The sequence below is a fragment of the Myotis myotis genome, unplaced genomic scaffold (assembly GCF_014108235.1).
Source record: "Myotis myotis isolate mMyoMyo1 unplaced genomic scaffold, mMyoMyo1.p scaffold_m19_p_32, whole genome shotgun sequence".
Classification (NCBI taxonomy): domain Eukaryota; kingdom Metazoa; phylum Chordata; class Mammalia; order Chiroptera; family Vespertilionidae; genus Myotis; species Myotis myotis.
The window spans coordinates 2,412,245-2,438,509 of NW_023416338.1; the positions used below are offsets into that span (position 1 = coordinate 2,412,245).

The 26,265-nt window shown below is 49.6% G+C and overlaps 1 protein-coding gene across 6 annotated transcripts in view; it reads left to right on the top strand.

Moving 5' to 3' along the window:
• The first annotated feature begins 1,867 nt into the window (after positions 1 to 1,867).
• The window catches only part of SIN3B (SIN3 transcription regulator family member B), a 40,678-nt gene continuing 16,280 nt past the window's right edge, over positions 1,868 to 26,265 (top strand). For 3 of the 6 annotated variants that reach the window (XM_036302579.1, XM_036302580.1, XM_036302584.1), the window contains exons 1-9: positions 1,868 to 1,999; positions 2,245 to 2,351; positions 3,545 to 3,698; positions 9,434 to 9,634; positions 13,648 to 13,791; positions 22,204 to 22,326; positions 23,445 to 23,534; positions 23,972 to 24,090; positions 25,803 to 26,010. In XM_036302579.1, coding sequence (XP_036158472.1) covers positions 1,898 to 1,999; positions 2,245 to 2,351; positions 3,545 to 3,698; positions 9,434 to 9,634; positions 13,648 to 13,791; positions 22,204 to 22,326; positions 23,445 to 23,534; positions 23,972 to 24,090; positions 25,803 to 26,010 — 1,248 coding nt within the window. In that variant the 5' untranslated portion in view covers positions 1,868 to 1,897. Of the gene's footprint in view, positions 2,000 to 2,244; positions 2,352 to 3,544; positions 3,699 to 9,433; positions 9,635 to 11,278; positions 11,416 to 13,647; positions 13,792 to 21,726; positions 21,854 to 22,203; positions 22,327 to 23,444; positions 23,535 to 23,971; positions 24,091 to 25,802; positions 26,011 to 26,265 lie in introns of those variants that run through there. The other 3 variants (XM_036302582.1, XM_036302583.1, XM_036302585.1) reach the window with 3 other exon arrangements.

Here is a 26,265-nt window from a genome sequence, read left to right on the forward strand (position 1 = left end):
GAGGGACTTTGTCATAGCCACTATGGAGAGACTGCAATGGAAATGCTCCCGTGTGACTGGAAAGACTAGATCAGAAAAGGAGATACTGTATACGGCTTCCACCTGGCTCAGTCGCTCCTCTCCTCAGTACGATTGTGCTGGGAACCCAGCTGCCATGTGGGGGAGCTCGCTGCATGGAGAGGCCACATGCAGGTGCTCCTTGCAGCAGCCCCAGAGGACAGCTAGCAGCAACTGACAGGTGAGTGAGTAAACCTTCAGAGGATTCCAGCTCCAGCCTTCCAGCTACCCACCTGACACCAAACCTGCCCAAATTGCAATTATTGGAGAACAAAATAAATGTTGTAATTCTACATCTCTAACTCTTCAAGAAATGGGGTGGCTTGCCCTAGCCGGTTTGGCTCAGTGCATAGAGCATTAGGACTGAAGGGTCCCAGGTTTGATTCCAGTCAAGGCACATGCCCGGTTGTGGGCTCGATCCCCAGTAGGGGGTGTGCAGGAGGCAGCCAATCAATGAGTCCCTATCATCATTTATGCTTCTCTCTCTTCCTCTCCTTTCCTCCCTGAAATCAACAAAAATATTTTAAAAAAAGAAATGGGGTGGCTTGTTACACAGCCACAGTAACTGGAATATAGTAAGTTATATTTGTACCTTCTCTTTAAAGTATCTGTTATAGTTGAAATTTTACGTGTGTGTGTGTTTATTTGATTCCTATCCTTGAAAGATTAAAAGTTCGAGGAGGGCAAAAGCCTTGTCAGTTTTGTTCACTTTTCTATTCCTGACACCTACACTCATTACCAATGTATTCTCAGCTTTCCCACACCTCTTCACGTATAAAAACAGATGTCATTTGGTCCTTGATTGTATGCTCATTCATTTGATAAATGCTCACGGAGGGGGCTCTGTGTCAGGAATTTATGATGAAGCATGAAAAGATGATGTCTATAAGGGACTATGGGAGGGCAGAGAAGGGGTCAGTTCGATGGTATTTTGAAGGATGCATAGGTGTTCTCTGGGTAATGAAGAGATCGAACACAGCTTCTGGCAAGGGAGATGGTATGTACCAATGCATGGGGCCAGGAAGCAGGCAGGCATTAGCAGGAGGTTCTGCACACATGGAGTGTGGATGAAAAATTCTTCAGGAAATGGTTTGTAAGGGCCAGGTTCTGATGGCCTTCAATGCTGGGTGCAAACGCTTAGAATTCAACACACACACACAATAGGAAGACTTTGAAAGTTTGGAAGCAGCTGTAAAATTATCCCAGTTCTTGATAGCACCAGGACTGGGAAAACTGGTTAAGTGGCTCCTGAACTGGCCCAGTGGGGAAGTGATGGAGTTAAGACTAGGGAAATGAAGATAGGAGGAGAGGAACTATGGCAAAAGCCACTTAGCAAAAATTCACCGCCTAGGGCCCTGTGTTAGGCTGCCGTGTCACAGTGTTACAGCAACCCTAGAAAGCAGGGGTCCACCAACATTTTTTTAGTAAACATATCAGGTTCCGCAAACCTCAGGATCTGTCTCACCCACTCATCCTACTGCTGCGGCACAAAAGCAGCCAGAGATGATGGGCCAAGAGGGGGCGCGCATGTGTTCCAATCAAACCACAGACATTGCGATATGAATTTCAGGGTTTTCACGTGTCACGAAACAGTCTTCTCTTCTGGACTTTTTCCAACTTTTACAAGATGTAAAAATCATTCTGAACCTGCTTGTGAAGCCGGGCAAAAACAGGTGGCAGGGCTGCTTAGCACTTAGGTTTCAGGGCTAAGAGCTGACACAGCGAGGCCCCGCCCACCCTGGCACCCAGGCCCCGCCCCCCAGGGCGGCGCGGGGCGGGGCTGCGCATGCGCGTCCTGCCGCGGGCGGGGGCGGGGCGGACCGCGGCTCTGACTTCCAACATGGCGCACGCTGGCGGCGGCGGCGGCCCCGGGGGCCGGGGGCTGAGTGGCGCCCGCTGGGGTCGCTCGGGCTCCGCGGGCCACGAGAAGCTGCCGGTGCACGTGAGTGGCGCCCTAGCGCTCCCTCGGGAACCCCGTCGGCCGGCCCCGCGCCCCCAACCTGGGCCCCGCCCGGCCCCACCTCGGCCCCTCCTCCGCGCGGCCCGGGACCCCAGACCCCTGACCCCTCCCCTGGGCCCCCTCGGAGGCCGGCCCGTCCCCCTCCCCGCCAGAGACTTGCGTCCCCAGTTCCCTGCACCGACCCGGGCCCATGGGGATCCTCCCCCACCCCTTCCCCTTCCTCGCAGGTGGAGGACGCCCTCACCTACCTGGACCAGGTGAAGATCCGCTTCGGCAGCGACCCTGCCACGTACAACGGCTTCCTGGAAATCATGAAGGAGTTCAAAAGCCAAAGGTACCTGCGGGCCCCTCCCCGCCCCGGGGGGCGCCGTCGGCTGGCTGAGCCAGTGGCCCTGCCCCAGCTGCGTGACCTTGCACAGGTTGCCGAACCTCTGGAAGCCTCAGTTTCTGCAAAAAAAACCAAAAAACAAAAAACAAACGAGAGAGTAGAGTCTTCCTTTGTGGAGCTGCTATGGGGGTTCCTGGAAGGAGGGCAGGTATGGGGGTGAGGAGAGAGAGGCGAGTCCGACCAGCCAAGAGCCTTTCTGCAGAAGGTTGATTTTTTTAAAAAATGAATTTTGTTCATCCAGGACTTTAAAAAAAATAATTCTAAAGCACTGCATTCAAATGTTACTTGTCTTGATTACTGACTGTTTGGGCACCCTCTCCCCCTTAAATCTTGTCCCCAAGGGGAGTTGTCTCAGTCACATCACCCCAGTCCCAGGCCTTCAAGGAACTTATGCACATAAAATGCTCAGTAGGGGACCTGGCATTTCGGAAGGCATTTCAAACACATTACGTGTTTGTAGGCACAGAATCTGGAGGGTTAGAGGTCCGTGGGGGACCTCACAGCCATCCCCTTGTGTGACAGGAGGCCCACGGAGGTTCGGGGACAGTGTCAGGACTAGAACTTGGGTCCTCGGAGTCTTAGGTTCTCGATGATCACATACCTGCCATGCTGCTTCTCCCTCTGAGGACACATGCAGGGCCTGGTTTCTTCCACCAAGGCCTTGACCCTAGCTGCAGCCACGGGGGGAGACCCCATCCCGCCCCTCAAATACTTAAGCGATTCCCATATGTGTAGGGCCATTGGTATTTATGCATTGTAATCAGTTGCTGGGATCAGCTGCTATGTCATAGTTGATCCCCAATTCATTTAAAATAAGGGAATTTATCTCATCATTTAGGGGGCTTGAAGTCCAGGACTCACAGTCACTCTCCTGCCATTCTTAGCACTGAGTTACAGGCGCTTGGAGTGTTTTGGGGAGCTGTGCTGTGGGACTGTTCTGTGGTTCTCTCCAGGGGCACGGGGAGCCCAGGCCTGGCTGCTCTGGAAGTAGATCACCGTCAGCAGATTCACCCCAGTCACATTTTTGGGTGCTTTGTGGTCAGCGAGAAGCTGGTTACATGGCACTGTCATGGGAGTCTAGAATAGATTTTACTTTTGTTTCCCGAGACGCCTTTGCCCACTCATGATCTTTATTCCAGCATCGATACTCCGGGAGTCATCCGCCGAGTCTCACAGCTCTTCCACGAACACCCTGACCTCATTGTTGGATTCAACGCTTTCCTTCCCCTTGGGTACAGAATCGACATTCCCAAGAATGGCAAGTTAAACATACAGTCGCCTCTGTCCAGCCAGGTACGCTGCTGCAGTGGGTTGAGTGATCTTGGCCTTAACACAGCCTTCACTGGTTCTCCGGGACTCAGGTCGGACAGTACATCTTGTGTGTTGTATTGCCGGAAAACCAGTGACCATCAGTCTTTTTCTGGACATGCTAATCCTAGCACAAATCAAAATAGATCGAAACACCTATACAGGCAGCCTCTGCTTCCCAGATTGATCTGTTTGGAGGGGCTGTGCTTGTGAATGTCTGGGAGGCATTCTCTTATACTGTCATAATAACCGCATCCTCATGTCCGAACTCTTGCCCTGAGGCCTTCCCTGTGAGGGCATCAGGCAGGTCATGCTTGTCCTTGGGCATGTGGTCACTCTGATCACCCTGGGTGCCACCCACAAAAAGAAGCAGTTGGGATGTGGGTGTTAATGGCCATTTTTATAATTACCAGCAGAGTCATTGGCTCAGCTCAGGCTTGTGGCTTTGGTCTCTTCTCTCGGGGATAGCTTGCTGTCTCCTTTATCTGGAATCCAAAAGCCTGTTTGAGCCTTACTTTTGTAAAGTCATTATTGTTTTCCCCACCTCAGCCCTGTTGCCACATAAGGTATAATGTTTAGCTGCAGGTGGCGGAGGTGGGGGTGCCCAGAGCAGTGAGGGATGTTTAGTAGTGTCCCTGACTCTACCCACTAGGTCCTCACCCAGTGGGGACGGTCAGAAATGTCATGAGACATTGCCAAGTGTCTCCTGAGAGTAAAATTGCCCCTGATGAGTATACTGGTCTAAGTGAACCTGCTCTTACAACCTCCTCCATCGCTGTCCCGGGGGTTCTAATGGGGAAGGTAAAAATCTACTGTAGGAACGCATTTTGCAGGTTTCTCCTCTGATGAAGGGGTGTCCTATTAAAGGAGGGAGTCTGATTTGAAAGGAGAACAGTGAGAGGCCTACATAAGTTCCACCTTCAGTGTGTTGTCGTATTAAAGCTGAGGAGCACATCTCAGTTTTATAAAGGACTTGGAAGCCTGTGGCCGCTGAATCCCAAAGAGCTTCCATTTCACATTTTCAAATGGAGCCGCAGGATCCAGATGTGGGACTTATGCCTCCAGACAGGAACAGCCTTGGCAGGATTGACCTTTGAAATAGTCACAGCTGGGGGAGGAAACCAAGCTCACTGGCAGTAGTGTGCACAGAGCACTTTGTGAGTCTGAAGTGCCCTATAAACTCAGGGTGTCATTACCATCATTTGCTGAGAAAGAGCAGGATGGACGTTCTGAATCGTGCTCACTCTGCAGACACGGCCTTTCTCAGTCCCTGCCTGGGGGAGTCCCTCTGCTCTGGGGCTGGATCTCCACGTGAACTGCCCAGCGGTGGCCCTGCCCAAATCGCCGCGGGGCCCTGCTGTTCCACACTCCAGGGAGGGCTCTTGTAGAGAAAACAGCCCAGATCAGTCTTGTCTCCCCCTGGCTCCCTCAGGAGAGGAAGGTTCATTAACTTGAAGAAAGGCAGGAGAGAATTTAGTTAACAGCCACTTAAAGGGCTTTAGAGTCTGGTTTCAGGGGGAAGAAGCCACATCCAGGGCCTGCTCCTCAGCTGGAGAGGTGCCTCTGGAACATAGCAGCCCACACAGCTTCAGTCAACACTGAGGACCAGCAGGGCTGTTAGCCTCCTTTGTTGGTAGTCCTCAATGCCAGGCACAAATGACATGGCTTCCTGGCTCCCTGGAGTCCTTTGAGAAGCTAGAATAGCTGGAGATCTTTACAGTGCTCCCTATACACCAGTGCCCTGGTGACTTTTTAGAAATTGGTTTTTATAGTCTTGCTGTTTTGAAGTACAGCTTTATTCTTTTCATTTTTCATGAATCCTGTCAACTACAGACGAGGAGAGAATAGCTCTGAGGTGCTGAGGAAGAAAAATAAGGGTGCTCCAGCCTTTGGGGAGCCCTTTGTGTGGGGTTTCTCAGCCTTGACACCATTGCCTTTGGGGCTGGATCATTCTTTCTCTTGGAGACGTTCTGTGCACTGTAAGGCTCTGAACAGCATCTCTTCTCCACCCACCGGATGCCAGCAGCACTCCCTCCTCCGGTATGACAGCTTAAAACCGTCTCCGGACATTGCCAAGTGTTCCGAGGGGCAGCACCACCCCAGCTGAGAACACTAGTCTGTAGAGGAGGACTGACGGGCATGTGCCATGATGAGGGAAGCATGGCCAAAGGAGGGCCAGGGACCGGGTGGGAAGAACGTCCCCTTGCTGGGACCACAGCCTGCTGAGTCGGCACCATTTTGGATCTGGTCATCAGGGCCTCATTTGTCACCTCACCTCTGCAGAGAGTCCCTCCACTGTCACTTCCAAGTCATTCTCACACCACACCTTTTTGTATATTTCAGAGTAGCAAAGGCAGGAAAAAAATTAAAAAGCCACTGTTTCTTGTTGATTTGCCTTCCCTGGAAAACTGGGAGTCCTCCTGGTCAGGCATGACCCTCGTCTGTCGTGGTCATGACCGTGGCCTCCTTTCAGCACATGTTGTCGGGGGAGAAATGATGTCAGTGGGTCCCCTTGAGGGCAGATCCTGTCATCTCAGAGCTGACTTTTATGCTTGGCTGGGATGAAGGCCAGCTAGGACAGAGACAAAAAGATAAACCTTTAGGTGCCGCTTGTAAGAAAGTGGCCCCATTGCATTCAAAGGGAGGCCTGCTTTCCACTTTCAGGAAGTTCAGACACTTCCTGGCAGATCCTCTCTGTGCTAAGTCACTCACAGAGTGAGTACAGACACTCCTCTGGGTGAGGCCCCGAGGTTTATTGGAAGTTCTAGTTCTTGAGGTGCTTGCTGCGATACAGATGGACAGATGGGACGTCTGAGGGAGTTCAGCACTGCAGGCGAACGGTGGCGGGGCAGGGCTTGAGGGGGCAGCAGGAGCCGTGCCTGTGTCTGGGTAGGGATGGGAGTCTCCCTGGTGGTGGGGGTAAAGGCCTGAGGTAGGAATGAGTGGGTGTGCTTGAGAAATGTCCAGAAACCCAGTGGGTTTGGGACATGAAGGCTAGAGGGTGGGCTAGAGAGACAGGAATGTGGGGAGTTGGTGGGGAGCTCAGGAAGGCTCATCAGTGTCTACGAGGCATTCTAACTGCCTAGACCAGGCCAACCCCAGCTGGCAGAGAAGAGAAAAGACTGGATTGTTCCAGAAGGTTCAGACCAAGAATTGGCAAACTACGGTCCTTGAGCCAAAGCCAGCTTGTTTTTGTATGGCCAGTGGTTTCTGCATTTTCTGAACGTTACATTTAAAAAATATTTTTAATTGTAATAGTTACAAAACAAAATTCATCATTATAACCATTTAAAAGTGTCCAGTGGTTTCTTAATATATTCACAATATCGTACAACTACCACCAATTCCTGAACATTTCTATCACTCCAAAAAGATACTATACCTCCTAATTCTCCCCTGGCAGCCACTAATCCACTCCTCTCCCCATGGATTTGCCTGTTCTGGATATTTCATGAAAATGGAATCATACACTATTTGATCTTTTGTCTCTGGCCTCAGCATGGCGTTTTCAAGGTTCATCCATGTTGTACTAGAGTGTCTATGAACCAGAGCTTCATTCCTTTTCATGGCCAAATAATATTCCACCATATGGATGGACCACATTTTGTTCATTCAGCTGACGGACACTTGGGTTGTTTCCACTATTGGTGATTTTGACACCTGTTTTCAGTTCTTTTGGGGTGATACCTGGGAGCAGAATTGCTGGGTCACATGGTAATTATGTTTAACTTACTAAAGAAATGCCAGACTGTTTGCTCTAGCCACTGTACCATTACTGTCTGGCCCATTTTTTGGAGCCCTCGTCTCTAGGGATAGTACTCTGTCTTGTCACAGTGGCTCACTCCAGGGGGGGTGAACGGGGAATGTGGTGCTTGAAAATGCCCCCTCGGAGTGGAGTCATGGGGAGCTTTGGGTGAGAGCACAGCCTTCTGTAAAGCAAACCCCGACCCAAGGCTGCTCCCTCTCCCTGCTCCTTCCATCTTCCACTGGGCGGTAATCAGGAGCACCCCCAGAGTGTCTTAGAATGAATTCCCCTGCCCAGGAGAAGTGGTGTTTAGAATTGTGACTGCTCTGGATCTGTTGTGTGTCTGCCCTCCTCAGCTCAGACTTTCTAGAGTTGCCTCTGCACCCACTGTTAGGAGCTGAATTGTGTCCCCTTCCCAAATTCCCTCACTGAAGGCCTCACCCTGTGTGCTAGAATGTGACTGTGTTTGGAGATAGGGTCCTTACAGTGATAATGACACCTAATCCAGTCTGACTGGTGTCCTGAGGAAATTTGGACACAGAGAGGCCCAGGGTTGGGTGCACACAGAGAGACAGCCATGTGAGGACACCGTGAGAAGGCGGCCGTCTACAAGCTAAGAGGCCTCAGGAGACACCAACCTCCAGACTTGCAGCCTCCAGACCTGTGAGGAATAGGTTCCTGTTATTGAAGGGGTCCGTCCAGTCTGCGGTATTTTGTTATGGCATCTCCAGCAGATTAGTACACCCACCCAGCTGATGGGCAGTGTGCCCAGCAGTCCCCATCCCGCTCCAGGCCTTTTGGTCAGGGGTTGGTGCAGGTGGGGTGCTGGGCGCCTGGGCAATGGGAACAGTAGACTCAGTTTGTTCCTTCACCTGTGCATCTGGTCATTCCCCAGCAGTGGAGGACGCCTGCTCTGTCCCAAGCTCTGTTCCAGGCACTGGGGATATAGTTGTGAACAAAGTAGAGTCTCTGTCTGCATGATGTTTGCCATCTGGTCAGGGTGGGCAGACAACAAAATAAGTACAATATGCTACAGTAAGAGAAAAACAGCAAGAAAGGGGCTCAGAGTGCTGGGAGACAGGCACTTTAGTTGGGCACAGGATGGTTCCAGAAGACTGCCTGAGGAACAGCCCCTGCCTGCTGGGGACCTGCAGGATGCCGAGGGTCACTCCTGACGGCCCAGCTGCTGTCAGTGGCAGAGGGAGGCTGTCATCAGAACCACTCCCAAATTCCAGTTTAGAAACATAAATACCACCTTGGGCGTGGGTCCTGTCCCACTAAGAACTAGGATTCTGAGTGCACAGGAGAGAGACGTGTATGTCGGTTTTTTTATTTGTATTGATGGGAACACACAAATGAAAGGCATGATTGATGACTGGTCAGGGCCCATCTCTCCTCTCAAGTGACTTGCCCTGGGCTTAATACCAAAAGTCCCGCAATCCCATGTAGCCTGGACAGTGGGCCCCCCTTATCGGCAGGGTCCCAGTTTTATACCTGCTAAGAGCAGGTGCTTTTACAACTGAAAACAATCTCACTGAAATGGGCTGACAAAAAGTGTAGGAAGATTTATTTTATAAAGAGGCCAAAAATCCACTCTGAAAAGGATTAAGCAATCCACATTTTATACATTTCTTGCAAATGCTAATTTTTTAAAGTGTAGAGTGTTTCTGAAACCTTCGTGTTCTCTGAATCAGTTGGAAAGGATCAGGCGGAGGCGAGTTCATAAGACTTGCCCAGGAGAGCACAGGCCCACAGAAGGCCCAGGAGGAGCCATCTGCTTGTTCTGTGGGCTCCCCCATCTGCATTCCTCCCCCTGGGCCCGCAGACAGCACCTTTTTTCTGCATCTAATTGAAATACTTGGCTTTGTGCGAGGTTTTGCCTTTTCTCATACAGATAGTGGCGTTCGGTCTGGCGTTTGTCACAATCTGTTCCTGGTGTCGGGCCGGCAGTCACTTACTGTCATATTGTTGTCAGGAGAATTCGCACAACCACAGCGACTGTGCTGAGAACTTCAAACAACAGCTGCTGTACAAGGAGGACAAACCCCAGGTGCCCTTGGAGTCGGATTCGGTGGAGTTCAACAACGCCATCAGCTATGTGAACAAGATTAAGACCCGCTTTCTGGACCACCCTGAGATCTACAGGTCATTCCTGGAGATACTGCATACTTACCAGGTAAGAGGCCTCACTCAGGCCACACTTCTCTGCAGCTCTTCCCGGTGTAATAAAATGTCAGGTGCATTTTCTTGTCTGAATTCATGGAATCCTGTAAAAATCTGATAAGCTCTTGTTTTTGCATTAATTTTTTTTACCGTGGTAAAATACAGATAATGTAAAACTTAGCATTTTAACCATGTTTAAGTGTCCAGTTCAGTGGCATTAAGTACATTCACATTGTTGTGCAGCCATCGCCACTGCCCTGCTCCAAAGCTCTATTCATCTTGTAAAACTGAAACTCTGTCCCCATTAAACACTAACTTCCCATCCCCTTTTCCAGCCACTGGCACCCACCATTCTTTCTGTCTCCATGAATTTTTTGACTCCTCTAGGGACCTCACCTAGTGGGATCATAAGGCCGAATAATATTCCATTGTGTTGATGGAACAGATTTTGTTTATCCTTTCATCTTTGGATGGACATTTGAGTTGCTTCTACATTTTGGCTGCTTTGAACATGGATGTACAAATACCTATTGGAGTTTGGTTTGGTTATGGGTTTGTTTGTGTTTTGGGTTTTTTTTATTATGGTTTTAATATACTCCTTGAGGCAGCTCTGTACCCAAGGAAACATACATAGAAGGATTAAAAAAGAACCTAAGGGGATGCTCTTGTTCTAAGACGACTTCATCATTGTTTAGACCACACAGCTTCTTTTATTTTTGCTGAGTACAGCTGTGCAGGCACTGAGGCCGCAGAGGTGAATGGCTGCTGCTGCTTAGGAGTTCAGTCTAGAAGTGGGAGAAACTTGAGATGATGAGGGTGGGAAAAAAAGGGAAATGCAAAGAAGTATGTCAGGGTTAGTGGTTGCCAACCGTGTAAGGGTCAGGGAGAAGATGCTCAGGTTGAATCTTGACAAATGGGCCAGAACCATCAGGTAGACAGGTACAGAGAAAGGATGGGCTCTCCGTGTTGGGAACAGCCCACGCAAAGGCCCAGGGGTCAGAAGGAGACTTAACAGGAAGCACAGGCAGGCCGTGGTGAGGGACATCTGTGTCATGCAAGGGCTTGGACGTCATCCTCTTCCAGACATGGAGTTTCTGACACCTTTTATTCTTCTAAGCAGCAGAACCCACTTTAAAAAATGAAGTCTTCTGCACAACCTTGATAAGTGAAATAAAGAAGTAAGATTCTCTTTAGCGTAAGTGTGTATGGTCAGATAACGTTTGCTCCCTGAAAACCCAGTGGAGCTGTTTTGACACAACAAACTTTGGCCAAACTTTTGCTAGTGGTGCTGGTGGTGTGCATGGCCCCATCTGGCTCATGTCTAGTATGTAGTGCTTGTACAGCAGGAAGAACTTGCTTCTCACAGATGAGCTATTGCAGTGGTAGCTGTGAGCATTCGATCTGGGGGTGGGGGGCTGTGATGTTTGGGATCATAGGAGCTTATGGGTCCTTCACAGATTCCATGGGGTCATTACAGCGTAGGGGTGGAAGAACCATTATAGAGAGGAGACTGGGAGGTGTCTGTTCTGTTGATGGTAATGGAGAGGCAGAGAAGTTAGATTTATTTATCTAAGGTCATATTGATGGGGCACAGACTCATTCAGAGAAGACTCAATGGTGAAGGTACAGCTTGGTGTCCTCCAATCAGAACCACTGGGGGTTGGTGCCTGGAACTCATCCCAGAGTTATGACTCCTCACATCTGGCCCAGCATCTGCATTTCAAACAAGCCTCCTGATGACCCAGACCCGAGGCTGTCCGTTCCTTCAAGAGGAGCTAGGAGCTGAATTTTTGTGTGAGTTATCTTGGTTTTAGAACATTGGCTTGGATTTTTAAAAGACACTGTGAGGCCCAACGCAAGCAGCTCTGGTAAATTTGGCCGTGTGTTCCTGGGTTTGATCTCTGTTAGGTCTTGGTTCAGATCTTAGCTCTGCCACCTGCGCCCTCAGAACCCTTTCCCTCACGCCCCTGAACCTCAGGTTCTAATCTGTAAAATGGCTGTAACACTGGTGGTGCTGACCCCTGGATTAAATGCAGCTTTCACTAGGCCATTGACTCACAGTGCTTGCCTTGGGTCAGCTGTGGAGAGCTGGTCCCATCATCCACCTGCATACAGCTGTCCCGTGTGTACGGGGTGAGCACAGCCAGTCCTGCCCCCATGTGACGCTTGACATTCCTAGAAGTGACCTTGCTCTGGAAATCGCACCCGCCACAGGGCTTTTGGGAAAACAGGGTCAGGGCACGACACTGGGAAACTGTTAGCGACACGTTAAAAAAAGGCACCTACTAAAAATGGTGGCACCATTGTAAACATTAAATGGCTGAGAATGACATAAATACCACAGCACTTGACCTTGGAAAGCCTTGTGGTTCACTCGTGGGTGTGGGAAGATTGCAGCCTGTAGTGTGGGTCACCGTGAGATGCTGGGAGGAGGTTTCCTGAATGGCACGGACATTGTAACTCCCGACGGGGATGGCCGGTCGCTCCTAACAGATGTTGAAGGGGGGCAGGTAGATTCCCACACTACTCAGGTCAGCTCGGTGCAATGTTCTGCTCTTGCCCAGGGCTTCTCCCACATCTGGGGGTGGGGGCAGTGATGTTTGGGATCATAGGAGCTTATGGGTCCTTCACAGATTCCATGGGGTCATTACAGCGTAGGGGCTGGAAGAACCATTATAGAGAGGAGACTGGGAGGTATCTGTTCTGTTGATGGTAATGGAGAGGCAGAGAAGTTAGATTTATTTATCTAAGGTCATATTGATGGGGCACAGACTCATTCAGAGAAGACTCAACGGTGAAGGTACAGCTTGGTGTCCTCCAACCAGAACCACTGGGGGTTGGTGCCTCATAAACAATCGTAAAATCCTCACTGCGCTCAGATGATTCCTTAGGACATGTGTCAAGCTCAAACAGATATGTTTTCAAAACAAATGTTAAAACAGAACTGACCATCTCTGGGGACATTCCCAGAACGTGCGTCCCTAAGTCAGGGTGTGTGCCCGTAACGTGGTCATAGATAGCTCCACGTTTCCCTGTGCCAGCCTTCCTCTCCGCCTTATGGTTCCCACGTCCTTGGAAAAACCAGTCCTCCTCATCTTTGTCGATCTGATGAGCGAAGTGGCACTGTTTGACGTTTTTCTTTAAACATCACCCAGTGTGATCATGGTTTCATGTGTATAGAGGTGACTTAATTCTCTGAACTGAATGGTCTTCGCCCATCTCCCCTTTGTCTTTCACGTGTCCTGGTGGCTTTGGGGCGGGGGGGGCGGGGGGGTGAGGCAGTTATTTTTCCCCGTCTTAAACAGGTGCTATGGGTCAGGATTGAAAACCAGCTTCCCTCAGTGCAGCAGGCCGGGAGGAAGGGAGACGTGGGCCCATTCCCCTTTGTAGCTGTGGAGTAGGCATACTGATGGGAATGTCCTTCGCTCTGGGAGGGCCTCGGCCTCAACACCTCTTACTTGGTCATATCCTCAGGTGTAAAGTTGACAGGAACTTATTTTTAATATCCAACTTGAGTTTTGCTCTCAGCTTCCTGCCCTCCCAACCCAGGTCCCTGCCGGTCTTTATATTATTACTTTGAGCTCTGAGTCAGACCATCTTTCTTCAAGTGTTGGTGACTCGTGAACCGTTTTGTTGGCCTTGAAGTGCCTTCCCTTCTCTCTACTCTCTTCCCTTGAAGGCCCAGCACCAATTCCACACTTCCCTGCCCAGCAAAACATGCTCCCTTGCCCTTGGGGGGGCGGGGACCATGTCCTTCCACGGCTGTGTCCCTGTCCACATCCCCCACTCTCCTAGCACAGGCACCATCCAAGGCCAGGGCTCAGGCTGTGCTGTGAACTGGGTTCAGACACAAGCACATAGGACTGTTCTCCAAGCAAGGGGGCCCGATACGGGGCACCCCAAGGTGGGCCCCTCTCTCCCAGTAGCTGTCCTTCTGTCTCCTCCACAGTGGTTTGCCTGAATGTCACAGCCTAAGTACCTGGTTCCTTGGCTAACGACTCATTTTTTCCCCCCAACAATTGGCAGAAGGAGCAGCTGAGCACAAAGGGCCGGCCCTTCCGAGGCATGTCTGAAGAGGAGGTGTTCACCGAGGTGGCCAACCTCTTCCGGGGCCAGGAGGACCTGCTCTCAGAGTTTGGACAGTTCCTGCCCGAAGCTAAGCGGTCCCTGGTGAGTACAGAGCACCCACCCAGCCCGGGGGCACCTTCTCAGCCAGGGCCGCGTGCTTCAGTGCAGCCCACAGAGCCAGGCCAGGCTTGTCCAACCCCCGGACATACTGGCTTCCCCCAGGATACAGACTCCCAGGGAGGCTCCCATCACAGGTTCCACCTCCATGTCAAGTGGGAGTAGATCCTGAAGAGGGCTTCTCAGTGGACAGTGCCAGATGGCAAGGGCTGCTTTGGTAGGTAAAGACCAGGGGAGGGGACCTTGTATTCTCCTGACCTTCAGTCCTGTGACAAGGACCGCAGAGCCACCTGCCTTGTAACCAGGGCTCTGTGGGCAGGTGCGGGGGCGGGGGGCAGAGGGCTGAGTCTTAGCAATGACAGGAGGCAGAGCAGAGGAGGGACGGGGGACAGCGACTATGAAGATACAGACTGCATTGTTAGTCTGTCTATCCCTGTTGTGGCCCGAGTTTTGCTGGACTGCCCTTTCCATTTCCTCTTTTTCATGAATATAAGGTGCTTGCTTTTATTGTTGTTAATCCTCACCCGAAAATATTTTTCCATTGATTTTTTTAAAAAATAGATTTTTATTGATTTCAGAGAGGAAGGCAGAGGAAGAGAGAGATAAAAACATCAATGAGAGAGAATCGTTGATCAGCTGCCTTCTGCATGCCCTACACTGGGGATCGAGCCTGCAACCTGGGCATGTGCCTTGACCAGGAATCAAGCCGTGACCTCCTGGTTCATAGATCGACGCTCAACCACTGAGCAGCACAGCCGGGCTCCTGTTTTTTTTGTTTGTCTTTTTAATTATAGCCTTCATGGTTGATGTGAAGTGCATCTCATCGTGGTTTTGATTTATATTTCCGTGCTGGCTAATGATATTGAACTTTTTTTTTTCATGCACTTGTTGGCCATTTGTGCATCTTCTTTGGAGAAATGTGCATTCACATTTCTTTGCCCATGTTTTAGTTTGTCTCTTTGTTGTTGAGTTGTAAGAGTTCTTTGTGTATTCTGAACACTAGATCCTTATTAGATATTTTCCTTCATTCTGCAGGTTGTCCTTTTTTTTTTTAGTGTCCTTTAATGCACATAAGTTTAAAGTTTGATCAAGTCCAGTTACCCATTTCTTCTTTTGTTGCTCATGCTTTTAGTGTCAAATCTAAGAATCTATTGCCAACTCTTCTGAATTCAGGAAGGCTTCTCCATGTGTTTTCTTTTAATAGTTTTAGCTCTTGTATTTAGGTCATGGATCCCTTTTGAGCTAGTATTTATATAGAGTGTGAGGTAAGGGCCCAACTTCATTCTTTTGCATGTGGAGATCCAGTCACCCCAGCACCATTTGTTGAAAAAACTATTCTTTTGTTCCCATTGAATGGGCTTGGCACCCTTGTTGAAAACCAGTTGGCCATGGTTGTATGAGTTTATTTATGGACTCTCTATTCTAATTCATTAATCTCCATGTCTTCCCTTATGCCCGCACCACACTGTCCTGTTTACTGTAGTTTTGTAATAAGTTTGAAAGCCAGAGTGTGAGTCCTCCAGTTTTTGTTCTTTTCTAAGAATGTTTTGGCTATTCAGGGCCCCTTGTAATTTGAAGATCAGCTTTTCCATTTCTATGAAAAAGGCCATTGGGATCTTGATAAGGATTGCAATGAATCTTTCAACTGTTTTGGGAAGTATAGCCATCTTAACAATAGTAAGCCTTCCAATCCATGAACATGAGCATCTTTCCATCTGTTTAAATCTTCTTTAATTTCTTTCAGCAATGTTTTATAGTTTTCAATGTACATGTCTTACACTGCCCTGATTAAACTTATTCCTAAGTATTACTATTTTTTGATGCTAATGGACAGGAAATTTTCTTAATTGCATTTTTGATCGTTCATTGCTAGCATATAGAAACACTACTGCTTTCTTGTGTGTTGATTTTGTAACCTGTAGTTTTTTCTGAATTCATTTATTCGCTTTGTTTCTGTGCATTTGCTAGGATTTTGTGTGTATCAGATCATGTCACCTGCTAATATAGTTTCCCTTCTTCCTTTTCAATTTTAATCCCCTTTTCTTTTTTTCTTTTTTTGCCCTAATTGCCCTGGTAGAACCTCCAGTACTGTGGTGGGAGCAAACATCTTTGTCTTGTTCATGATCTTAGAGCAAAAGATTTAAGTTTTTCACCATTGAGTGTGCCGTGAGCTGTGTATTTTTCATAAACGCCCTTTACTGGATTGAGGAAGTTCCCTTCTCTTCCTAGTTTGTTGACTTCCCCTTCCTCTTTTCATTTTTCCTCTCTGTCCTGATGACGACTTGGAGAGTGAGCACAGAAATGCGCGCGCGCGCGCACACACACACACACTTCACACTTGATCACCACCTCGCGTGGTTTCTTTATCTGAATGGAGATGCTGTGAGGGCGGTCTCAAAGGGAGGAGATCAGGGGCAGGAGTCTGGGTTTGGATGCCTTGAAGACGCTTTGTCTAGTCAGGCAGACTTCCAGTACCTGGGCTGGGGCTCGTTGCACGTGCCGACCCCCTCCCCCCGCCCGTGTCACTGTCTCCAGGACACTTAGTGATATCCCTAAGCAAGGATGCCACCAGCAGACACTTCCTGACTCCAAGTTGGAGGAGCTCTGTGCCTATCAGTGGGGCTGATATTAAGTGCTGGAGCTGTAGCCCATCCTTTCAACCTGCTTGGTGCCCAGTGAACACAGCCTGGACCATGGCACTTGCTTAGCCTCCTTGGGCGCTGTAGGTGGGCTTGGCCAGTGCCTCCTGGGCCTTGTTTCCTTCCTGCCTCCTGCTCAGATGGGGACGCGACAAACTGTTGTTTTTCTTTTTTCTTTTTTTAAATTTTTTTTTAATATATTTTATTGATTTTTTGCAGAGAGGAAGGGAGAGAGATAGAGACTTAGAAACATCGATGAGAGAGAAACATCGATCAGCCACCTCCTGCACACCTCTTACTGGGGATGTGCCCGCAATCCAGGTACATGCCCTTGACCAGAATCGAACCCAGGACCTTTCAGTCTGCAGGCCGACGCTCTATCCACTGAGCCAAACCAGTTTCGGCAAACTGTTGTTCTTCAAGTGCCTTCTGCAAGGCCCGGCATGTGCTCAGTGCTCCATCTTTCTCTTCTTGGCAAAAGTCCCTCCTCTTCCTTCTGCATCCCTGGTAGTTCAAGCTGCATCCTGTCATACTCTGAAGCTCCGTCTTGCCCCCTTATATGCTTTGTAGACCCCTTGGGTCTCATCCTCTTGGATCTGGGGCTTGCATCTCAGCCTTGGCAGCTTTTTCCTTGAATTCTATCTTCACAGGGAGATAGGCACACAGTAATGCCCTGACTGGCCTTCCCAGAGCCAGCCGGCAGCGCTGAGTGGTCCAGGGACAGCCCACCTTCCTGGGAAGGAAGGTCTGGCTGAGTCCCAGCCCACTTTCGCTACTCTGGCGGAAGTGAAGGGGCTAGCGATGCGTCCTTCTCCACACCCCAGGGAGGCTCGAGAGAGCAGCCCTGCCTTAACCAGAGATAGTGGGTGCAGTGCCTGGAGCAACAAGGGCTCATGATTGCACACCTTGGTTCTAGTCTCACCTTGTCACCTTCTTGCTGTGGGAGCCTGGCAGGTCACTTTGGGAGCCTCTAGGAAGTGACCCTCTCTTCCTGGGCCAGTTGGAAAATTCCTTAGGGAAGTGCCTGGCCAGAGTGAGCCTGGGTCTTTGCTCCTGAACCACCCTGGCAGTCAGGATAGCGGGTGGAGAATGCTTTCCATTGGGGTTATGGGGGGCATTGCACAACAGCAGACAGTAGGTAATTGATAAAATTGTCTGTCTACACTGTTTGTTCCAACTCTTAGCAATTTTGGGTCAAGGGTGGTCTTAGTTCTCATGAAATTTCATCTTTTTTTTTTTTTTTTATTGCTTAAAGTATTACAAAGGGTATTACATATGTGTCCATTTTATCCCCCCGCCCTAGACAGTCCCCTAGCCTCCCCTACCCCCCAATGTCTTATGTCCACTGGTTATGCTTCTATGCATGCATACAAGTCCTTTAGTTGATCTCTTAGAAATTTCATCTTGATGATGATGATGCTTCAAGCACTGGTGGATGGCCAGTGAGTGGAACCTCTTGTCCTCTCATGGATGTGGTTGCAGCACCCCCTGGTGAACATGACTGGAAATTTACAAAATTAGGCATAGATAAAGCCCGTCCTAAAAAAAGCATTTCCCCTGCCCATCCATTTTTTTAAAATGGCATTTGTTATCAATTCAGTTTTTTAGAGTATAGTAGGTGATTAGAGCTACCTTATATATTTAGGAAGATTTTTTTTTTTAATTACATCTTTATTGTTCAGATTATTACATTTGTTCCTCTTTTCCCCCCCCATAACTCCCCTCCTCCCAGTTCCCACCCCACCCTCCATCCTCACTCCCCACCCACTGTCCTCATCCATAGGTGCACGATTTTTGTCCAGTCTCTTCCCGCATCTCCCACACCCCTTTCCCCCCCAAGAATAGTCAGTCCATTCCCTTTCTATGTCCCTGATTCTATTATAATCAACAGTTCATTCTGTTCATCAGATTATTTATTCACTTGATTCTTAGATTCACTTGTTGATAGATGCATATTTGTTGTTCATAATTTGTATCTTTACCTTTTTCTTCCTCTTCCTCTTCTTAAAGGATACCTTTCAGCATTTCATATAATCCTGGTTTGGTGGTGATGAACTCCTTTAGCTTTTCCTTATCTGTGAAGCTCTTTATCTGACCTTCAATTCTGAATGATAGCTTTGCTGGATAAAGTAATCTTGGTTGTAGGTTCTTGGTATTCATCACTTTGAATATTTCTTGCCACTCCCTTCTGGCCTGCAAAGTTTCTGTTGAGAAATCAGCTGACAGTCGTATGGGTATTCCCTTGTAGGTAACTGAGTTTCTTTCTCTTGCTGTTTTTAAGATTCTCTCTTTATCTTTTGCTCTTGGCATTTTAATTATGATGTGTCTTGGTGTGGTCCTCTTTGGATTCCTTTTGTTTGGGGTTCTCCATGCTTCTTGGACCTGTAAGTCCATTTCTTTCACCAGGTGGGGGAAGTTTTCTGTCATTATTTCTTCGAATAGGTTTTCAATATCTTGCTCTCTCTCATCTTCTGGCACCCCTATAATTCTGATGTTGGTACGCTTGAAGCTGTCCCAGAGGCTCCTTACACTATCCTCGCATTTTTGGATTCTTTTTTCATTTTGCTTTTCCGGTTGGGTGTTTTTTGCTTCCTCGCATTTCAAATCATTGACTTGATTCTTGCGCTCCTCTGGTCTGCTGTCGGGAGTCTGTATAATATTCGTTATTTCAGTCCGTGTATGCTTAATTTCTAGTTGGTTCCCCAATATAAGATCGAGGGTCTCATTAGTTTTCTTGTAGATCTCATTAAGTTTATCGGCGGCTTCTAAACAGTTCTTGAGAGACCTTAAAAGTGTGGTTCTGAACTCTATATCTTCCATTGACAATTTTGTCCTGTTTCTTTGTCTCCGCATTTTGTTATGCTTCCTTGGTGCACCCCCTAGTGGTCTTTGTTCGCAGTCTTATAATTAAATCTTGATTGTTGTAGCTAATTCCAGGGAGGGTTTGACCTCCAGGCCAAGTGGCTATGAGAATCAGCTGTGTCAGCAGTGAGAGAACTTCTGTCCTCTAGGGAGGTGCTAATCTAGCCTTTGCCTGAGGCTATCCGGCAAATGCCTGTGTGCAGGGCTTGGGCGGGGCGGGTCGCACAGGATCAACAGGGTGGGCCGGAGAGAGCAGTTATGGCGGCTCTCAGTCCTGTCCCCAGGGGCTCTGCCTCTCTGAGTCCCAGCACCCGCTGCAAAGCTCGCAGAGAAAGCTGCACTCGCTCTGACTGAAGCCAGACAGTCCGGCTTCTCCGGTTTGAGTCTGGGTCACTAAAGACTCGCCGGTATCTGGAGTTCAGAGTCTGTGACTCCCTCCCGATTGAAAACGCCAACCGCGCACTACGCACCTCAGAACTTGACTTCAGCACTGCGCCTCCTCTGAGTGTCCGTATGCGTTTCTCTTTCCTCCTAGTTGTAGGACTTCCACTCAGCCAGCGTTCCTGTGGTTCTGGGTGATGTCCCTTCCGTCTTTTAGTTTCACTTTTGAAGTAGTTGTTCAAAGCAGCAAACTCCGGCGTTAACCTATGCCGCCATCTTGGTTCTCTCTATTTAGGAAGATTGAATCAATGTTTAAATTATTAAAAACACCCATGTACAATTTGTTACATAAAGTGAACTTTATATTATGGTTCTTTGTATTAATATTTGGACTTCTATTAAAAATTTCGGGAAAAAGAAACCAAGATGAAATTTGATGTTGTGCTAATTAAACCTGACTGTTTAGCCTAGGTCAGAGCTGGCTAATGTTTTCGTGTGAAGGGCCAGGTATCTTGGGCTTTGCAGGCCAGGCATCCTGTGTTGCAAAGACTCAGTTCTGCTGCCCTTTGGTGTGCAGGCTGGCGCTCTATCAGGAAAGCAGCCTTGGACTGTATGTCAAGTGGGTGTGCCTGTGTGCTAATAAAACTTCATTTACAGAAACAGGCGAAGAAGCATGGTGAATATGCCAACCCCCAGCCAAATGGGCTTTGGGTCCATGTAGCTCAAGTGTTCATAAGTTGCAACTGTTAACTAATGTTAGCTAATGTTGCCCTTCGGCTGGGCAAGCACTGGGTTTCCCCATTGGCCCCCAATCTCCGTCCACTCAGTGCATGTCATAGTGCCACTGCCGGTCTCCTTTAGGAATTGGTGTTTTCACCTATTCTTACAGCCACAAAGGAGATGAGGGAGAATTTTCCACTTAATATTCTTAAGAGTAACTGACTCTTTAGATGACTATTCTCCAAAGAAGTTTTTCCCCTAAGGGACAAATGTGGCCTGTAGTTAACGATAAGATTTTATTACTGTCATTATAATTATTATAAAATAGTAGGTGCTCATGAAAAAAATCAAGTATCAGTAAGAGTATCAAGTATGAAAAGTAAATTTCCCTTTCTCTCCTCAGTTCCCCAGTCACTGTCCTCAGAGGTCAGCACCCACAGTGTCTTACATTGAGTCCCTCTAGAAATTCCCACTGCATGTGCAAACAGGTGTTTATCCTTTTTTATTAATCCTCACCTTGAGGATATTTTTCCCATTGCTTTTCAGAGAAAGAGTAACAGATAGGGAGGGAGAGAATGGGAGAGGGAGGGAGGGCAGGGGAAAACATCCATGTGAGAGACATTGACTGATGCCTCCCTCACGCACCCTGACCAGGGCTGGGGAGCGAACCCATAACCGAAGTATGAGGTACGTGTCCTTGACCTCTAGAGTTGAACCCGTGACCCTTTGGTGCTCAGGCCGGCACTCTAACCACTGAAAACACTGGCTAGGGCTATCCTTTTTTTTTTTTTTTTTTAATGGCATCCTGTTTATTCTGCTTAGATTTTTTTTTCTTTTCTGTTTTATGTAACAGTGTATCATGTACACCGGTCTCAGGCAGAGACACACAGATGCAGAGCTCACTGTTACCTGGTAGATGCTGCTGTTTTCTTTGGGTGCAGCATGACGTGCTCACCCAGCCCACGCTGTGGGCCTATAGCGCGTCCTTTATGTGGTGTCTCCCCGTCCAGGTCCCATGGTGGGGTGGGAATGACAATGTGGTGGGTGACTTCGGAGTGCCTCCAAAAGCTGCAGTCTGTCCCACTCCACCCACTCCAGCTTTCCGGCAATTCACATAGATGCAAGTTCTCCCAGAGGCGTTTTTTGTAAATGTTGCTAACACCCAATAGATACCCCACTTGGGAGAAACAGCCCTAACCTGTTCATTGATGGCTGGTGTAGAGCCTGCGAGTACTGAGTGCTGACATTGCTCATTCATAGGAAAGAATACAGACTTGGCTCACCCACCCCCAACCCCACCCCGCCCCACCCCGCCCAGTGACCTGGAGGCTGTCGGCTGCTTCCTCTTGCTGCTGGGGCTCTGTGCGTGCCAGTCGCCTCGTCTGAAGTGCTTTCCCTTCTGGATGCACTTGAACACCAGACCCTCGTTATCGGTGGTCCACTGGGTGAGCCCCACACACCCAGGCCCAGCCCCAGTGTTTCACCCTATGGCTGCTCTCGCCGGTCAGGACCCAGCCTCCATCGTGGCCTTCTGTGAGCCTTCTCCCAGCCTCATGGTGTTTGTCACACTGTCATGATCTGGGTACACGGGTCTCTCCCCAGTAAATGTGAGCATCTCGAGAGTTGGGGTCACCCCACATATGGACAGAGCCCCTGGCCCATGGCAGACAGTGCTCTCTGGAGCCAGGGTCCTAGCTGAAGGCTGTTCCAGGCATGCAGACAAGTAGAGAACCAGCACTGATGGGCCCGGCAGTGTCCCCCCAACGCTAACCACCTCCTGTGTTTGTGTCCTTAGTTCACAGGAAATGGGCCCTGCGAAATGAACAGTGTCCAGAAGAGTGAGCACGAGAAGAGCCTGGAACACAGCAAAAAGCGCTCCCGGCCCTCACTCCTCCGTCCTGTGTCAGCACCGGCCAAGGTAATCGCCAGCCTCGGGTGTGCATATACGCGTGTGGACACACGGCAGCCTTGCCTTCTCTGTACATGAACTGGGGAGCAACATTCGCAGCCCAAGCAAGTAGGCCTGGGCAGGAGGCTGAGTCTGGGCCCTGGTCTGGCTTGAAATGCCCTGGCGGTGGGACCTGGGAAGTCAGCTCACCTCCAAGGGTGCTGCTCCTCTGTTTCCCTGGATCACAGATAGGTGTGAGGAGTGTCCCCTCCTCCTCGAGAAACCAGAGGTAATGCTCACTCTGCTCCTGGCACTGTCACGCCTCTCTGATGGGCGGGGCCCATGTACAGTTGTGCGGGTTGGTCCCTGCATCGGGTGCCCCGCTGAGGGATGGAAGGGGCTGAGGTCCAGCTGCTGTTGCTCTCATCACCCGATAGTGATGTTCTCATTCCATCATTGTTTGTGCATTTACTAGGGGACTTTCTACTGTAAGGAAGGACTTCCCTTCACCCCTTTATTCAGTTACCTGTGTCAATATGAACTCCGGGTTATAATCCGTAACTATTAGTTTATCTTGATGCCCAAACTATCCCAAAATGGGTCAGTACAGCCCTTTCGGGATGGCTCCTGTGTCCCCTTAACACATCTCCATCATTCTTCAGGCATCGGAAGATGGTTTTGTAGCCTCAGGAGTGCAGCCAAGTTTAGGTCCTAGTCTATCTTAGAGACAGAAGTCTTCCAGAGCCTTAAAACCTGGGCCTCTGTGGGATCCCACCAGTGCTGTCCTCTTCCTGTCCCTTTCCCATCACTGCATGGCTCACAGGATAAAACGGGCAGAGGAGGGGTTTCTGATATTGTATCCAATGGCATAGCTACCTTGCTATTCCAATTTTATGATGTTCCTGCCTGTTATCAAAAGCCCTAAGCTATCGAGACTTAGATCCCAGATTATGGGTGGGGCAGTCCTGTGACCTTCACCCGTCACTAGGTCGTGGAGGTGAGTGGTTCTGAGACGGTCATCCACGGGGGTCCTGGGCTGACCTCACCCAGCACCCAGTGGCAGTTCCTGTCAGAACTCGGTGCTGGCCATGCTGACTCTGACAAAGATGGATGCACAGAGCACTGACAGCACGAGTTTCTCTCCGCAGAAGAAGATGAAACTGCGTGGCACCAAGGACCTGTCCATCGCCGCCGTGGGGAAGCACGGGACCCTGCAGGAGTTCTCCTTCTTTGACAAGGTGACTGGTGGGACTGAGGTTTGCAGGGCGACAGCTTCTAGGAAGGGAGCAGGTAGGAGGAGGGGCAGGCACCAGCTTTCACAGTGGAAGGGAGTGTGGGCCATCATTGAACAGATGGCAGGTGGTGTGCTGTAGGCGTCAGAGCTCGGGGCCGAGCGGATTTGAGAACACACATCTTCCACACCCCAACTGTGTGACTTTTCTAAAGCAGAGCTCATGCTGGGGCTCCCATGGGGTCAGTGGCCTGAACCAGCGAGATGGCCCATGGTATCTGAACTGTGAATGCTCAAGGAGAGCGTTGCCATGCAGACCACGGCCAGTCACTTTAGAGCAAGCCCATGTTGGTGACTTCATGTACCTAGTGATGGCTAAGCCAAGTAGGCACGGGCCAGGCTTGGGCCCAGCCCGCAAAGCCTCCTGACGTACTCTCCCTGCAGGTGCGCAGGGTCCTGAAGAGCCAGGAGGTCTATGAGAACTTTCTTCGCTGCATCGCACTCTTCAACCAGGAGCTCGTGTCCGGCTCTGAGCTCCTCCAGCTCGTCAGCCCGTTTTTAGGGTGAGCAACACTGCGCCAGGCTCTCCACAAGTTTAGCTTCTGTAAACTCTGTCCACCTTTCTTTGGGCTATTGTTTTGAAGATGATAGGTACTTTTTTTGATACTGCCTTTAAATGGAAATTGTTGTGGGGATTGTTATAGATTCACCAGCAGTAGTAAGAAAGAACACAGATCCTAGGACTGGTTCCCCCCATGGGAACCCCTGAAGTCAGCACCACAACCAGGATGGTGACACTCGGGCAACCCACCCATCTTTGCAGGTTTTCCTATTTCTAGTTCGTGTGTGTGTGTGTGTGTGTGTGTGTGTGTACAGTTCTGTCACCTGGGAAGGGAGTGTGTCTCACTACAGTCACAATACTCAGTGGCTCCAGAACCACAAGGATCCTGTGCTGACCTTTGATACCCAAGCCTGTGTCCCTCTTGCTTTCTGCTCCAGTCCCCGCCACAGCCCCTGACAACCATCTCTGTGCTCCATCTCTGACACCTACACGACAAAAGTGTTACATAAATGGAGTCAGGATCAGCTCTTTCCACCCAGCGTAGAGCCCTGGAGAATCTCACTATGTAGGCTTTTAAAATTCCAACAATCAGCATCCCAGCCACCCAGAGAGGAACACTTAACCACCAGCTTCCGCACATCCTGCTCAGTGTGTGGGCGGCAGTGTGGGGCGGCCCCAGGCCCGGGCAGCCGCTGGGAAGGTGGGGATGTTCTAGGACAGCAGTTGCCAACCTTTTGGACCTCACAGACCACCGGTTGGTGACGGCTGTTCTAGGAGGTGGACGCAAACCCGCAGTTCGTGCACAATGAGCTTTAGGAAAGGGGATTGGCCAGGTCCCAGCATTGCCTCCCCCTCACCCGCCCTGTCACATTGGGCGGGTTTCTTAGCCAGTCTGACCTCAGTTTCGGAAAGCTCCATGTGGGCTCTGCGCATAAGACCCTTCAAATAGAATCCATAATATGGTGAGTGTGCATTATAGACGGCTGTATTAGTGACCTGTGTAGCCCCAATGAAAACCCCAGGGAGGAGCCTGCCTGGCTGTTACGGCAGGATCACTGTGCCAGCTGTCATAGTGACTGCACTCTTGCAGTAGGCTTTGACACTTATTTAAACATAAACCCAGGTGACATTGGCGTGGATTGCACGAAAACCTTCCCATCAACATGTGTGGTGGTTACATTATGACTTACGAGAATATATCCATAGAGGGTGCTCCTAGGAGGAGGAACAGAGCTTTCTCCCATGGGCGAGAAAGACTCCAGAACAGAGCTTGGCAGACTGATCTTCAGGGGCCAGGGGCTAGACTACCTAACTCCGGCATTGTGCAAAAGAAGCCACAAGCAGTGTGTCAGGATGGACATCACTGTGCCAATAAAACTTGATTTACAAAGACAGGAGTGGGCAGGTTGGCCAACCCTGGCCTCTTCCAGTCAAGGAACATTGCCGATCCAGCTTCTGCCAGTCTAGGTTGTCTTTTCTAGAGTGTGCAGGTGGTGGGCCTGACTGGTGACAAAGTTTTGGGGGGCAGATTCACTCCCAAGTGGGGACTTTATGCACATCTGGTGCTAGGTTCTGCCTCCTGTCTCTCCTCCCTGAGCGTGCATTCTGACCATCTTTAACCACGGATGTCTATATGGAGCCATTCTGAAATCTCTAGATCACTCCCTGGAAGCCCTGGGGGTGTCAACTTACCATTTGTTTTTATTTCTGAAGGAAATTTCCAGAACTTTTTGCACAATTCAAGTCTTTCCTGGGGGTGAAAGAACTGTCATTCGCCCCGCCCATGAGCGACAGATCTGGGGATGGAATAAGCCGGGAAATCGACTATTCATCTTGTAAGCGCATTGGATCCAGCTATCGGGCGCTCCCCAAAACTTATCAGCAGCCCAAGTGCAGTGGGAGGACGGCCATCTGCAAGGAGGTAGCTCCCTGGGGCTTAGGTTGGCTTGTGTGGTGCATGTACCCCCTTCCGCTCCCCCTCCCCCCCCTAAAAAAACACCCGTCATTCTCATATATCAGATAAAAGACTGAATGTCAGCCCCCTAAATGTTGAGTAATGGATGTGCTGGGATGTGGCAAAACAAAATACCTGAGCAGAGGTGAGTTTCTTACCCTGTTGGCAGTTTTGGTTAGGCACGGAGCCCACAGCACCTGCATAGGGTTGGCAAATGCCATC